At 36.7% G+C, this 16,737-nt stretch overlaps 1 protein-coding gene and 1 pseudogene across 1 annotated transcript in view; both read right to left on the bottom strand.

Annotated features, from left to right (window-relative positions):
- Positions 1-16,737, bottom strand: part of Mob1b (MOB kinase activator 1B) — a 46,008-nt gene that overhangs the window by 15,539 nt on the left and 13,732 nt on the right. Inside the window, exons 2-3 of the mRNA XM_090343459.1 lie at positions 12,281-12,447; positions 4,001-4,094 (exon numbers count right to left, since the gene is read on the bottom strand). Coding sequence (XP_090199585.1) covers positions 4,001-4,094; positions 12,281-12,447 — 261 coding nt within the window. The remainder of the gene's footprint in view (positions 1-4,000; positions 4,095-12,280; positions 12,448-16,737) is intronic.
- On the bottom strand, positions 6,896-8,702 carry LOC150055635 (small nuclear ribonucleoprotein E pseudogene; annotated as a pseudogene).

Genomic DNA, 16,737 nt, shown 5'->3' on the forward strand with positions numbered 1-16,737 from the left:
TGTCTTTCTTGCATCCTATTTTTCTGGATGCCTTATTGAAGATTAGGTGGCCATAGGCCTGTGGGTTCATTTCTGGATCTTTAGTCCTATTCCACTAGTCGTAAGGCCTGTTCTTGTCCCAGTACCAAGCTGTGTTTTTTGTTGTTTTATTTTGCGTGTTTTTTTAATTTTTCACTACAGTTTTGTAATTGAGTTTGAAGTTTGGTATTTATATTCCTTTAACACTGTTTTTCCTGCTAAGGATTATTTTGGCTATTTGGGTTCTTTTATTATTCCATATGAATTTTTGGATTGCTTCTTCTATTTCATTAAAGAATGATGTTGGAATATTGATGGGTATTGCACTGTATTTGTAGATGGCCTTTGGTAGGATTGCCATTTTCATAATGTTAATCCTCCCAATCCAGGAGCATGGGACGTTTTTCTACATCCTTAAATCTGCTTTAATTTTCTTTTTCAGGTTTCTAAAGTTTTCATCATAGAAGTATGTATATTATGAATGTACCAAGGCATATGTTAAACAATCTGTTCTTCCAAATAAAGAAACATTTTAAAATTGCCAGAGGATTGTTTTGCATTTGACACACAATTCATCTTTTTGGGGGGGCAAGGAGGGCCAGTCGTGGGGCTTGTACTCTCGGCCTGAGTATTGTCCCTCTTCAGCTCAAGGTTACCACACTACCCATTGAGCCACTGGGTCACTTCCACAAAATTCATGTTTTGTGATCAGATGCTTGGCTTATGTGTATGAATTCTAGTAAGCAGTTTTCCCTCATATACAGCAGAATCACATACCGCTGAATTAGAAAAACTAATTGACTTCCCAATTCTGTGATGACTATCCTTGAGCCTTATGGTTTTCTCTTCTTTAAAACACATTTCTTGGGGCTGACAGTTTGGCTTAGAGGTAGAGTACTTTCCTAGTATGCATGAAGACCTGGATTCGTTTCCTCAGTACCACATAGAAAAAGCCAGAACTGGTATTGTGCCTCAAGTGGTAGAGATCTAACCTTGAGAAAGCCCAAGGACAGTGGTCAGGCCCTGAGTTCAAGCCCTGGGCCTGGCAAAAAACAACAACAATAACAAAAAACCCACAAAAAAAAAAAACCCACACTTCTCCTTATACAACACAATTCTCTAACTTGTAGTCTTCAAATTTTGAGTTACGAATAAAGAATAATATGGAAACTTCAAAGTAAGATTAATGAAAAAGAAAACAAGATGACTGGGGGGAGGGAGGAAAAGTGGGAGAAAAACATAGGAAGTGTATCTGTGTTCAAGAAGTAATGTATCCACTATCTGATGAATGTCACTGTAAGTGAAAATACTTTTTAATTTTAACTACTTACACACTGCACATTCTACATAAGTTCTACAAGGATGGTTAAAAAAAGATATCCAAGATTTTTCTTAAAAGTAACTTTTAACTAGGTACTGTGCTTCATGTCTGTGAGATAGCTGCTACTCAAGCAGCAGAAATCAGGAGGAGTAGGGATTGAGGCAAAGTACAACAAAAAGTTCACAAGAACCTACCTCAATCTACATGACTGGTGTTATGTGCCAGGTATCACTCATAGGGAATAAGTAAAATTAGGAGGATACCAGTTCAGAGCCGCTAGACTAAGAGCCACAACTAAAAATTACTTAAGCAAAAAGGCTTAAGCAAGTAAAAATTACTTAAGCAAAAAGGTGGCTCAATTGACACAGCATCTACTTGGAAAACATAAGACCCAAAGTTCCAAACTCCAGTACTGCTAAATATATATATGTATACATACATACAGAGAGAGAGAGAGAGAGAGAGAGAGATCTCAAGTTGGGCAGTGGTGGTTCATGAATGCAGTGATAGGTACTCAGGAGACTGAGTTCAGTGAACTGCCGTTTGAAACCAGTCTAGCAGGAAAGTCTATGAAACTCTCATTTACAATTAAATATCAAAAAGTCAGGCGTGAAGCTGTGCCTCAAGGGGTGGAGTTCTAGCCTTGAGCAAAAAATCTCAGAAGTAACACCCAGGTCTTCAGTTTAAGCCCCATAACTGGAAAAAAAAAATTAACTTTCAATAGCCTAAAAACTTGTGAAAAATAAAATACCTGGGGCCAGGAGTTTGGCCTAGTGGTAGAGTGCTTGCCTAGCAGGCATGAAGACCTGGGTTTTATTCCTCAATACCACATTCATAGAAAAAGCTGGAAATGGTGCTGGAGCTCAAGTGGTAGAGTGATATAGTCTTCAGAAAGCCCAACGACAGTGCTCAGGCCCTGAGTTTAAGCCCCAAGTCTGGCAAAAAAAAAAAAGAAAAAAGAAAGAAAGAAAAGAAAATCCTGTAACTCATTAAGACTGAACAACATTGTAATAGTAAAAAATAAACACAACAACTACGTATTTTTAGCACTGAAGATAAGCAAAATCAAGATTCTCCAAAAATAAAGGAAAAAGAAGAAAGACAGGGAAGAAGACATCAATTAAGGCAGACAGGTAGACAGGCAGGAGAGCTATACCTATAGGTCTAATTCAACTGAAGTGAAGTGAACACCAAAATAATCAGAATTAAGTACTAAAAGGGATTTCACTTTAAAATATCCCTTTTCCTTTAAGAAATCTTTTCAAAACAATGAGTAACAGAAATTCATTCTTCAGTGAAAGGAGGAAACACCTGTATCTCTGAACCACCAAATTTAAAACACAGAGCTACCTAATTCATGTAAACTCAGACAAGCTGAGGGAAGACAAAGCGGACACCTGCAACTAGAAAATCCACAGTTCACCAAATAAACAGCCCCCTAAGATCTTTAAAACTCCAAACAATGCTAACAGAAGAGGCCCAATAAGGAAAGAAGGGATTGAGAGGCCTTCGACTTTGAAAAACCTCTACAGCTTTCTGTGGACTAGGAGGAAATGAAGACTCACAGGGTCACACCATTGTGACTATACAAATGTCTCCAACTCTCTTACCTTTTCCTTTCATTTTTTTACTCTTACCTCTTTATATGGTATGACCACCCCCTCTTCTACCTCTGTTAAAAACCTTATGATTATTTGGTTATCTGAAACTGGATAGGGAACGGGGAAAACAAGATGAGGGGTGGGGGAGGAGGGAAGGGAAATGGGGACCACGACATGTGAAAGGGTATCAATGTGTGGGAATTAAGGCACCATTTATCTGGCAAATACCATGTAACCCTTCTATTAATTACAATAAAAAATATATTAAAAAAAACAACCTTATGATTTACTGACTAAATGCTTTATGTTATTTAAGATGAGGCACTATTTTGTGGTTATCTGGTTAAAAAATCTGTAAACTATATAATGCATGAGATTACCTAAATATGTGTAATATATAATTACATACAAAATACATAATTATATAAAATATATAATACATTAGAGTGTTTATGTTTAGGTATAATTAAATAGCACCTGTCATTGCTATTAATAGTAAGAATAAAAGTAAATTTCAAACCAGGTACTGGTGGCTCATGCCCGTAATCCTACCTACTCAAGAGGCTAAGATCTGAGAATCAGAGTTCAAAGCAAGCCTGGGGAGGGAAAGTCCGTGAGATTCTTATCTCCAATTAACCACCAGAAATTGAAAGTAGCTCTGTTGCTCAAAGTGGTAAGAGTGCTAACCTTGAAAGAAAGGTTCAGAGATAGCACCAGGCCCTGAATTCAAGCCCCACAATCAACAAAAGAAGTGGCCCATGCCTATAATCCCTGCTTCTCATGAGGCTGAGATCTAAGGACTGTGGTTTAAAGCCAAGGCAGGGCAGCAAAGTCTGTGAGAATCTTATCTTCAATTAACCACCAAAAACCTAGAATCAGGGCTGTGGCTCAAGTGGCAGAACACCAGCCTTGAGCATAAAAGCTCAGGGACAGTGCCCAGGCTGTAAGTTCAATCCCTAAGACAGAGAGAGTGAAAGGGGAAAAAAAGAGAGGGAAAGAGGGAAGGAGGAAGAGAGTGGGAGAGGGAGAGAGGGGGGACTGATCTTTAACCACTTCTTACTTTGGTCCAGCTGACATCACAGGACAACTCTCTTCTGTACAGAAGTCTGTAATGGTTCCATAAAGCATGTTGATCTGATTGAAGAAATCCACAGCTGCAAAGCAAATACCAGTTTTAAGTGAAATAGCATGGTTTAACCTATAATCAGTGAACAAGTGAAAAACACAGAGAAGCCTCAATTTTGACTACACTGAAATTAGAAGCTGTGCTCATCAAGAAACTCTATTAAGAGAGATATATAGCAAGTTTTAAAAGTATTTGTAATACAAATAAACAACAAAAACATTCCATTTGGAATATATCAAAGAATTATGAAGATAATTAAGAAAAACATTCAACAAATGTGACAGTTTGAACTTTACCTCACAAGTTTCTAGATGATCAAAAAAATCCTTTGGAAAGATTTCAGTAATCATGGAACTGCAAATTCAAATCACAGTGGGATGTCATTCTATAGAACCCTGAGAGGCTGAAATTTACTTGAAAAGCCAACACTACCCAGCAGATTCTTATAGGAAAATAATGGTTATCAAGGTTTTTAAAACGTTTTATGAGGTGTATGAGCTGGGCACTGATAGCTTACTTCTGTAATCCTAGCTCAAGAGGCTGAAATCTTTGGATCCACAGTTTAAAGTCAGATGAGATAGAAAAGTATACAAAACTCTCGTATCTCCAATTAACCAGCAAAAAAAATTGGAAGTACATCACATGGCTTAAGTAACAGAACACCAAGCTTGTGTGAAAAGGCTAAGCCAGAGCACAAAGCCCTGAGTTCAAGCCTCCCTAACAGCACGCACAAAAAGTATTTTTTTTTTGCCAGTACTGTCCTTGGGCTTTCTCAAGGCTAGAGCTCTACCACTTCAGCCACAGCACCACTTCCAGCTTTTTTTTTTTCTATGTATGTGGTACCAAGGAATCGAATTCAGGTCTTCGTGCATGCTAGGCAAGCACTCTACCACTAACTAGGCCAAACTCCCAGCCCCAAAAAGATTTTTAAGACACAATAAAATCTGATCTTAGAACGAGGTAACAGAATAGAGACCAAAAATAGATTCAGTATACATAAACACTTGATTTACAACAAAGCCATAACTAAGGAACAGTAGTAGCATAAAGACAGACTTTCCACAAATATTTCTAAGTCAGTTCATTATCACTACAGAAAGCTTTTCAAACACACCTAGGAAGATGAAGCAAAAGAAATGCAGAATTAAGAGGCCAGAATGGACCTCACAGTGAAACTGTTTCCAAAAGAAGGGAGAAGAAAAATGGAGGAAGAAAGGACTTTATTAATAATATATCCAAAAAAGTAATTCCAAATGATTGTTTCTCTCAGTGTAAAAGGCAATACAATAAAAAGGTTAAGAGCCTGAGAAAATAGTCCATGGCCTTGGGCATGGATGTATTAAGAAGAGTACAAATCATACAAATTATGAAATTATATTGCTCATTAGATTTATTCCTGGTATTTTATATTTTAATATATTTGATACTGTTCATAACGTTTGCATTAACCTCTGAGCAACCTTTTATAATTTACCTGTTAACTGTCATGATATAGTAATAACATCATGGTGTTTCAGATTTTCAAAAAACACACAGTAGCCATTAATGAAAACACCATTCTTTTGCAGCCACGCATTATTCAATTACCTACCTTACTGCACTGGCTGACTCTGTCAATGACACTACTGGTATCTTTGACTCATTTCCAATCTGAGAAAAAGTATCTACACTTCACTATTAGGATGTTTATTACAAATTTTTGGGGGGGAGGGGTTCAGTCGTGGGGTTTGAACTCTGGGCCTGGCGCTATCCTTGGCTTTTCAGCACAAGGCTACTAAGGCTACTGCTTTATCCCTTGAGCCACAGTGTCACTTCTGGTTTCCTGGTGGTTAACTGTAGACAAGAGTCTCAAAGATTTTAGGGCCTGGGTTAGCTCTGAACTGTGATCCTCAGAGCTCAGCCTCCTGAGTAGCTAGGATTACAGGTGTGAGCCATCAGACCCAGCTGTTTATTATAAATATTTACAAACAGGCCTTATCAGAAGTTCTCATCTATTACTTGATAGGTTTAAAAAATTATCTTTATAGATGAAAAATGAGCTAGAATGTGACAAATTACATAGGATTCTAGATACACACAATAAGACCAAAAGAAGTTATTTTTAGGAGAGAAACACAAAGATGCAATGCCTAAGTGCCTCTTCATATTTATATAATATACATACTGAAACAAACTCCAACTTCTTTTTTTAAGCATTTGATGAGACTGTCTTTATATATGGGTGGAGACAGAAGGGAGGGACTGGGAGAGAATGAGGGAATAGAAGGTATTGTACAAAAGGAAATGTCCTCATTACCTGACAAATGTAAGTGCAACCCCTCTGTTCATCATCTCTATAATAACAACAAAGTTAATTAGCTTAAAAATATTTAACTTTATCAAATACTTTTTGGTTAACGCGATGAAAACCAAGTTGTATTAAAAGCCAATAATTTTTTTAAACTTTATATTCTTGGATAAACAATTTGATGGACATGATAATATGACATACTTTTGAAATATTGCTATACAGAATGAGGATATTTTAGTACAATCTTTACACTTAAATCCATAGGTTAAAGGATCTAGTTTCCTTCCAATGTTATGCCTTACAATGTCATAAATATTTCTTCCACTATCTTGAAGAGCCAAAGGCTGACATTCCTTCTTAAATGTTTGGTAGAGGGCCAGGTGTGATGATATACATCTGTAAGCCTAGCACTCACAAGGCTGAAAAAAAGGACTGGAAGTTCAGTCACCTTAGAATACAGACTAAGTTCAAGGGCAGCCTTGGCAAGACCCTATTTCAAAAAACAAAAAGTGTAACAAAAATCTCTCTCCCTCCCCCCCTCTTTTCTTTTTTTTTTTTTTTTTTTTTTTTTTGCCTGTCCTGGGGGCTTGACCTCCAAGGCCTGGGCATTGTCCTTCAGCTTTCTCAAGGCGAGCTCCCTACCACTTGAGCCACATTACCATATCCAGCTTTTTTGGTGTATGTGGTAGAGGAATTGAACCAAGGGCTTCCTGGATGCTAAGCAAGCATTCTACCACTAGGCCACACTCCTGGCCTAGAAATCTGTGGGAAGACTCTGATATACATTACAATTTTTTTTATATCGATGAAATTTTATAAATTCTAACTTAATTCTGGTAAACTGAATTTTATAATTTTCTATTTACTAACAATTTCAATTTATGGTCAGCTGTTTGCAGAACTTCCCTATAAGTTTTAATGTTCTTTAAGGCCTTTATTAATATTCCATTCATATTTTCATTCCTAATAAATGGTACATGTACTTCCTTATTTTTTTATTCTACCAGTCTTACCAGGGGTTGTAAATTCACTGGACACAAATTCTTCACTAGAATTTAATTTTGGCCTTACTTTTTTTTATATTATGCATGAGCGCGCACACGTGCACTCTCTCTCTCTCCCTCTGTCTCTCTCTCTCTCTTTCTCTTGTCCATGAGCTTGAACGCAGGAGCAGGGCCCCGTCCCTTAGCTTCTCTGTGTTCAAAGCTAGTGCTCTACCACTTGAGCCACAGCACCAATTCTGGCTTTTTCTGAGTACTTTATTGGAGACTTTCCTGATGGGCTGGCTTCAAACTGCAATCTTCATATATCAGCCTCCTGAAGAGCTAGCATTGTAGGTGTGAACCACTGGTGCGCAGCTATATTTATTTTTTATGTTGTATTCATTTCTGTTTCCTTTACTTACAATATTTTTGTAACTTTTCCTTGTATTTTGTTGTTCTTTTTCTAATCTCTGAAGATGGTGCTTGGCTTATTAATTTTCAGTATCTTTTTTTTTTTCCTAGTCTTGGGGACTGAACTCAGGACCTGAGCCCTATCACTTGAGCCATAGCATCACTTCTAACTTTTCTTTTTTTTTTTTTCCAATCCCAAGGCATTTATTGTCACTTGATAACACAAAGTCATCAGAACTGTGCACACTACATCTTAACAACAGGGCTCATTATACAATATGAACGTATGTTTTCTTAGATTCCCAGCAAAGAACACTTAAAAAAAAACAAAACTGTATAAGATTCTTAATAACTTCTCACTTCACTGGTCATTTCTAGTTGAAGACACTTTGTAGTAGAGTAATATTATCTCCTTTTAGCATGATCCGACCCAGTTGTTTCCTTGACTTTGTTTTAGAATGAATTTCTTCTGCATCATCTAACACAAGGTTCATGTATTCATCAAAACTAATGATGCAGCCTTCTATCTGCATGTTCACTTGCTCGTAGAGCCACACTTGGATCCGAGATCTATTCTGCAAATATCTGAAGATAAGGTTGATGGGCTGCACCATCACCTTCTGCACCTTTTGGCCCTGGCCACGGTACGCCATGGTGAAATCTGATCCACTTCTAATTTTTCTATGTATGTGATACCAAAGAATTGAACCTAGTTCTTCATGCATGCTAGGCAAGCACTCTACCACTAGACCAAACTCCCAGCCCCTGTATCTTTTTTAGTGCATGAGAATAAAACTCTAAATTCCCAGCTCCCACAGCTTTACCAACATCCATGGTACCTATATATAGCATCCATCATATTTTATAATATATTTCAATTTTCATTAAGATGTACTCTTACCAAACATACAGGTTGCTAGGATTTTTGCTACTGGTTTCTAGCTAAATTCCAATGGGGTCAGAGAATGACTTCAGTTTTTGAAAATGTGTACAAATATAATTTGAGGTACTTGGGTCATATGCTCCCATGTCAAATTTAATTCCTTGTTGATTATCTTCTTCTACATATTCTATCAGTTCCCTGAAACAAGAGCTAAAACATCCCATTTCACTGTGGATTTGTCTTCTTTCAGCTTAGACAACAGACTTAAATCATTTTCTTTTGGTTTGCTTTGCTATGCTTTGGTTTTTGACACAGGTTATCCTACAGACTCACAATCCTCCTGGCCTCAGCCTCTGGAATACTGGTATTACAGGCATGTACCACCATGCCTGCTTCATATACATTTTGAGACATTATTAAAGGCATATATTTTATGTATTCATTGTGAACTGACCCATTTATTGTTTCACTCCCTCCCTTAGAAGCAGCATTCAGAATTGTATTTATTTTTAACCATTCTGACAGTATCACCATTCTCCCCACCCCACCCCCACCCCCAACTTCTGTGCTAGGAATCAAACTCAGTAATTAAGTGCTTGACTACTGAGTCACAGTCCCAGATCACAACCCCAATCACCGTCTTTTTACTGAAGCATTTTTGTCCTTTACATTTAATATAATTTCTGTCTGGATTTCTACATACTATGGTAATATTTTCAATCTGTTTATAATTCTTTTTCTCTTCTATGTTCAATAGGATTTTGTGTGTGTGTGTGGTGTGTGTGTGTGTGTGTGTGTGTGTGTGTGTGTGTGTGTATGCATGCACGCCTATCCTGGGGCTTGAACTCAGGGCATCTTAGCTCTGCCACCTGAGTCATAGCTCCACTTACAGCTTTTTGGTGGTTAATTAAATATAAGAGTTTGACAAGCTTTCTCACCAGACTAGCTTTGAATCCCAGTCCTCAAATGTCAGCTTCCTGAGAAAGCTGACAGGTGCAAGACACCGGTGCTGGCTTTCTACAGGATTAGTCTATTTTTTCTCTATTAGATATGTACTCATGCATTAATTATTAATTTTTTCCTACCTGAGAACAGAGGTTAACAATCTATAGTCAAAAGCCAAATGTTACATACCACCTAGTTTGGTTAACTGTTTTAATGGAATACAACAATGTTTATTTGGCTACACACTTCTAAAATGATTTTTATCTAAAAGCAGTGTGGCTAAATAATTAAGACAGCATACCTATAAATCTAAAGCCTAAAATGTATAGTCTAGATTTTCAGAGAAAAACTTTGTTTTCTATTTTTCCACTAATAGAGTGTTCAAAATTAAGGTCTGGTTTCTTCTGGCTATTGGGCAATTGTTTCCAATCGAACCCCGGTCTTCGTGCATGCTAGGCAAGCACTCTACCACTAGGCCAAACTCCTGGCCTTTACTTTTTAATATAGCTAAAACGCTTTACTTAATCAGTGCCATTGAGTGGAACTAGATAACTAGATTCAAACCATATTCACTTTAGCAGGTGTAATTTCGGAGGATCATTATACATATGGAAAATTTTAAGAGTCTAACATTTCAGTCAAATGTTATATTTTCAAATATGTCCAGAAGCACAAGTCCCAATGATCCAGTTCAAAGTTAAATTTTACCCAGCTAGACAGAATTGTGGAAGTTTAAAATTTTTAGGCATTTCAATAGTACAGACAGTTGTGGCAACTAAGACAGGAAGATAATACAAACAAAACGTAATTATACACTTTTATGCTGAAAAGACAATCTCTGTACAGATGTTCTTTTCAGCTATTCTTATATTTTTATTGGTAAATAAATGGTACAGACACAAATGAATGAAAAACGATCTACACAAATTATAGTAATGCAATATTTAAGGTACCACAGAGTCATCATATAAATAAGATGGGTCTCATTCAAAGCAAACAAATCACTTTTTTCCAATAACTAAACTCTCTGGATCCAGTCACATTTATGATAGCATTGCTCTTAAAGAAATGCTATTACAATTAGGCTTTAAGATGTATGAATAAAATCATTCTGGTTCATAAAAGTGAGTGGCAGCTCAATTTACTAAACAAATAACATTCCAAATTATAGTAACATAACCATCAAATGTGTGTGTGTGTGTGTGTGTGTGCGAGAGAGAGAGAGAGAGAGAGAGAGAGAGAGAGAGAGAGAGAGAGCGCGCGCGCGCGCGCGCACACTAGGCGTGGTGGTGCCTGCCTGAAATCTCAGTATTCAGGAGGTTGAAGCAGGAAGACAGAGTGTTCAAGGGCAGCCACAGGTATGTGGCAAGATAAAAGCCAGCCTAAGATATATAGTAAGATCCTTTCTCAAAACAATAAACAAAAATACTGTTTAGTGTTCCTCAATTAAATAATAGCTATTTTAATTAAATCTCATTTACCTTGTATCATTAGTTCATACACATTTTTCAGTCATTATATTATAACATATTATAATTATAAAAGTCTATCTTTGCCGGGCTAGAATCCCAGCTACTCAGGATGCTGAAATCTGAGGACAGTGGTTCAAAGCCAGCCCAAGCTGTAAAGTCTATGAGACTCTTATCTCTGATTATCTACCAGAAAATTGGATATAGCACTGTGGCCCAAAGTGGAGAGCACTAGCCTTGAACAAAGCTCAAAGACAGTGCTTAGGCCCCAAGTTCAAGGCCCATATCCAACAAACAAATAAGTAAATGTTCTATCTTTAATCCTAAAATCAAATGGGGGAAACAAGTTTTAACAGCTGGGTGTGGAAGTATATACCTGTGTTGCTTGGATTTCTACCTATTCAAGAGATTAAAGATCAGTTGAATCTATAAATCTGAGCCCAACCTAGGCAAAATAGTGAGATACCTTCTTAAGTCAAAAGTAAAATCGTAAAAAAACCAAAACTCTATTAATTTTTTTCACTAATAAAAAGTTCCAGAAACTTTGAACCTTTTATTCCCCAAGGTTCTCTGGTTTAACTCAGAAAGTAATTTTATTTATCTATAGCACTAAAGCTATAACATAAACTAGGATTAGACGCCCCACTGTGCATAGCCCTAAACACAAGTAAGCATAAAACAAACATATTGACTTTTTACTAGGAGTTACTAGGGGCTAAGAATTGACCGATTCTATTTTTTTTAATCAATACTGGACTTTTTTTTCGTGGAAAAACAAATGAAATTGCAAAGTTAAAGATAAAATATCATTCACATAGAAAAGACAGAGTGCCAAATGTTAATACTGTTAACAACAAACAAGATAAATACTGTTAACAACAAACAAGAACTGTGTTTCATAAAATTTCTTATTCAGAAATAAAGTATCATGGTGACTCATATCTGTAATCCTAGCTACTCAAGAGGCTGAGATCTGAGGGTCACAGTTCAAAGCCTTCCAGAGCACTAAAGACCATGAGACTCTTATCAACCACCAGAAAACCAGAAGTGGCACTGTGGGTTCAAGGGGTAGGGCGGTAGCCTTGAGCTGAAGAGCTCAGGGACAGTGCCCAGGCCCAGGGGTAGGTTATAACGTAACTATATATATTCTTAGAACAGATGGCACCTCAACATCTCCTTACAACAAGGTGACTAACCTAATTCAGTCTATTGAAAAACAGAAAAGCTACTTACTATTAACTGCAACCCACTCATTCAGATCTTCTCCCTCGGGAAGCATGACTGCCATGCGGAGATTGCCACTACCAAGTGTGGCTTCTGCATGTTTTAAGAGCTCATACTGGTGAGAACCCTCTGGGATGTTCTTCTTTGGTTTAAAAGTTTTAGAGGAGCGACTGCCACTATAAAAACAAAAGGAGAAGAAAAAAAAAAACATTATTAAGGCAATGCCATCAATAATATCTATTACATTGTGTTACTGGCTGAAATAACATAGAAGTGATCTTATACATCCATAAATTAAGAGCAAAAATACTTCTGTCTGTCCAGCATTCAATCTAAACCACTGTATTAAATAAATCCTACCCACAGAACTAATGTAAAACTACTGTGTTCTCAAGCCAAACACCTACAAACTTTCTCTACATTCTCTACTTTTTTAACTCATGAAGAGAAATGTTTAAAAAATTAGCTAAAATTACTTGGCATTTACCCAATCGTTCAGAAACAAGGACATACTAAATCCACTAGCACAATGATGTTCACTGCAGCACTATTTACCATAGCAAAGATATGGAACCAAACCAGATGGCCCTCAGTTGATGAGTGGATCAACAAGATGTGGTATTTATACACAATGGAATTCTATGCTGCTATCAGAAAAAACAACATCGTCCCATTTGTAAGGAAATGGAAAGACTTAGAAAAAATCATATTAAGTGAAGTAAGCCAGACTGAAAGGAACATAGGCCCAATAATCTCCCTTATTTGTCATAATCAGTAGAAACCTTGGGCTCTCCTAGCAGAGATTTACAATAGAACAAAACCTAGAGACATTAGGCCAAATAGTACGACCATAAATGTAAGGACCTCCAGGATAAGGAAACAAAAGCCATATAATGAGTGATTGTTGTCCTTAATGTACTATGTTATCTCTCATCTCTTGCCATCCCTTGGTTATCTCATATTATTACAATATTTCACCTTATTATCTGATATAATTTATATGTGCTTAATTGGTTATTTGAAATTGGATAGGGAAAGGGGGAAATCAAGATAAGCGGGGGGAGGGTGGGAGGGAAATGAAGACCATGTCATGAGAAAGGGTATCAATGTTTGTGAAGTTCTGCACCTTCTATCTGGTGAATATAATATAACCCTTCTATTAATCACAATTTAAAAATTATTTTAAAAAACAGCTAAAATAAATCCAGCTCCTAACAACAAATTAATCAGATTATAGATTGTAATATACAAAAAATTGTCACTTTATTCCTTTGTCATCACTATTTCTCATTCTAATACAAATTTGTTACCGTCTTACAAGCATAAAAATATAGGAAGTGAAGAACAGCTGAAATTATGAAAGTGGCTAGCCTTTAGCCACAAAACTAATCAAGAGTTTGAGGACCTGAGTTCCATCCCTAATACCAGCACCATAAACAAACAAACAAAACAAAACAAAAACCAGCATAAAGATATGTCTAAACAAATAGAACATAAAGGAAGTAAGCGCTGTGGCTCAGGGGGTAGAGCGCTAGCCTGGAGCTGAAGAGCTCAGGGACAGCAGCACTGAGGCCAAGTTCAAACCCCATGACTCACGAAAAAAAAATGAAAAGAAAAGAATCAAAAATCAATCCAGAAAAATAAATAAATAAATCCAGAAATCTGCCTGAATAGCTAAGTATCCAGGCAATAGAATGGCAATTGCACAAACTTTTGAATGTACACCCGGTACACATGTATATACTTATACATACAGTGAGCTCTCTGTATCTTAGAGTTCAGCATCTGTGGATTCAAATAAACAAGAAATGACAATATCTAGGAAATAACGAATCCATACTGAACATACACAAACTTTTCCTTATCACTGTTTCAATGAGAACAATACCTACTCATACAGTACTTAGACTGCATTATGTATATTAGATATTACTTAAATACAGTTTCTCAAAGGCAAGGAATGTGTCTAAGTTATTACTACATGTTCAGAACCTAGCATAAGCCTAGGTAAGAATAGATCTTTATAGTTTTTTTAATTGATCTAAACATCAGCACAACCACCACCACAAAAATATAGCAAATACTGATATTTATTAAGATTTCGACTTTCAATTTATACAAACAGGAATAACATATAAGCTGCACAGTTGTTAATATGCATGCAGCATAATATGTATCTTATGCTTTAAACTAACACTTTGGAAGTCTAGTGAAAGTATAATGGAACAAATGGAATCCAAGCACAAAACTGTAGTATTGGATTTACCATGATACTTAACAGTTTAATTGCAGGGACCTTCAACTGAAGACTGTTAGAATTGCTCAAAGGATTCTAACACACTGTTCCCCTAATCATGTTTTCACAAAAATTGTACAGGTAATCCAACAGTAACTGATACCTAAGAACGGTATCACAGCTACTCCTTTGAGAGTATAGTATTCTGGATGTCTGGCAAGAAGAAATCTGAGTTGTGAATATGATTAGTTTCATTTCTATGAGATATGCAATCACTTCCATGTATGATTGGAGTACTGCTAGTCTGGCTATAGGAATAACTTCCAGAAATATTCTACTATCCAGTGTAGTACCTTATCTGTTACCAATAACATAAAGCCTTTCTCTCAGCCCATGATAAGAACACAGATATTTTTTCCCTGAAATCTTCATTCTACACATATTCTCTAATCCTATAGAGATATTCTTTCAGATAAAGCCATATACATCTTAGGACGAATTTAGGTTTTTCAGTCAGTGAACAAAAATCATATTTTATATCATACCTTTTCTATTCAACAGCTAGCAGAAAATTTTTTATTATATTTGAAAAAAGTATATTAAAGTTCAAGCTACTGTTTTTTAAAAAAAATTCAATACAGTTGTTGGTGGGGTTGTGGAGAAAAGAACCCTACTACACTGCTGGTGGGATTGTAAAATAGTTCAGCCACTCTGGAAAGCAGTGTGGAGGTTTCTTAAAGAACTGAAAATTGACCTTCCCTACAATCCAGCCATACCACTTCTGGGCATCTACCCTGAACATCATAACCCAAGATATGATAAGGACACCTGCTCAGCTATGTTTATCTCTGCACTATTCACAATAGCCAGGCGATAGAAACAATCCAGATGTCCTACTGCAGATGAATGGATACAGAAAATGTGGGATATATACACAATGGAATTCTACATAGCCAAAAGACAAGATAAAATAATGGCATTTGCAGGGAAGTGGATGAATCTAGAGCGAATCATGTTGAGTGAGACAACTCAAGACCAAAGCAACAAAAGGCGCATGGTATCCTTAATATGTGGCTATTAGATTCAAAGAGTACAAGAGCGAGGACTCAATATTTGCATATCCAATGCTATGGACATGGTAATGGAAATATAAACATAACTACATAGACATAAAAACCTATGACTCTACAGACATGATTTATTTCATAAATTAATATGTATCTATGATATACAAACCCTTAGCCTAATTTTGATTAAGTTCTAAAAACTAAGTCCCAGTGATTGTATATAGAGATTCCCCCTTCTTGAACACCTGTCTGTTAAACATGTCATTTGAAATATGATGTAAAAATCAATGTTAATAAATTCTTTAATGAAAAAATTCAGGGGGCAGGGAGTTTGGCCTAGTGGTAGAGTGCTTGCCTAGCATGCACGGAGACCCGGGAATCGGGTTCGATTCCTCGGTACCCCACATACATAGCAAAAAACCGGAAGTGATGCTGAGGCTCAAGTGGTAGAATGCTAACCTTGAGAAAGTCCAAGGACAGTGCTCAAGCCCTGAGCTCAAGCCCACGACTGGCAAAAAAAAAAAAAAAAAAAAAAAATTCAATAATTATAATTAGTATGTGTAAGAAAAATAAACCTATGGTCATGCCTATTTTTAAAAAAATTGAAAAACTGGACTGAGGATTGTAGCTTAAAAGTATAGTACCTGGGGCCGGAAGTTTGGCCTAGTGGTAGAGTGCTTGCCTAGCATGCATGAAGACCAGGGTTCAATACCACATACATAGAAAAAAGCCAGAAGTGGTGCTGTGGCTCAAGTGGTAGAGCTGTAGCCTTGAGAAAGCCCAAAAGACAGTGCTCAGGCCCTGAGTTCAAGGCCCAGAACTGGCAAAAAAAAAAAGAATAGCACTTGTGTATACCTTCCAAGTGCAAGGTCGTAGGTCCAATCCTCAGCACTACAAAACAAGAAAACTAATAGTACCCTAGTAGATACTGTTACTAAATGTCAGTCTTTAGGCATACACACACACACACACACACACACACACACACACACACACACACACGCTATTGGCAAAATAAATACAAAACTTTAAACAGTTTTCTCCTATAAATCTAATTGTAAATGCAGCTGATTAAGGTTCATTGCTTTATGAAAAGATTTTTAAAAAACAGGAAGCATTGCTGCTTTGGTGATTTTTTTTTTTTTTTTGAGACAGGGTCAAGC

Source organism: Megascapheus bottae, chromosome 13, assembly GCF_031878675.1.
Source record: "Megascapheus bottae isolate mThoBot1 chromosome 13, mThoBot2.hap1, whole genome shotgun sequence".
NCBI lineage: Eukaryota > Metazoa > Chordata > Mammalia > Rodentia > Geomyidae > Megascapheus > Megascapheus bottae.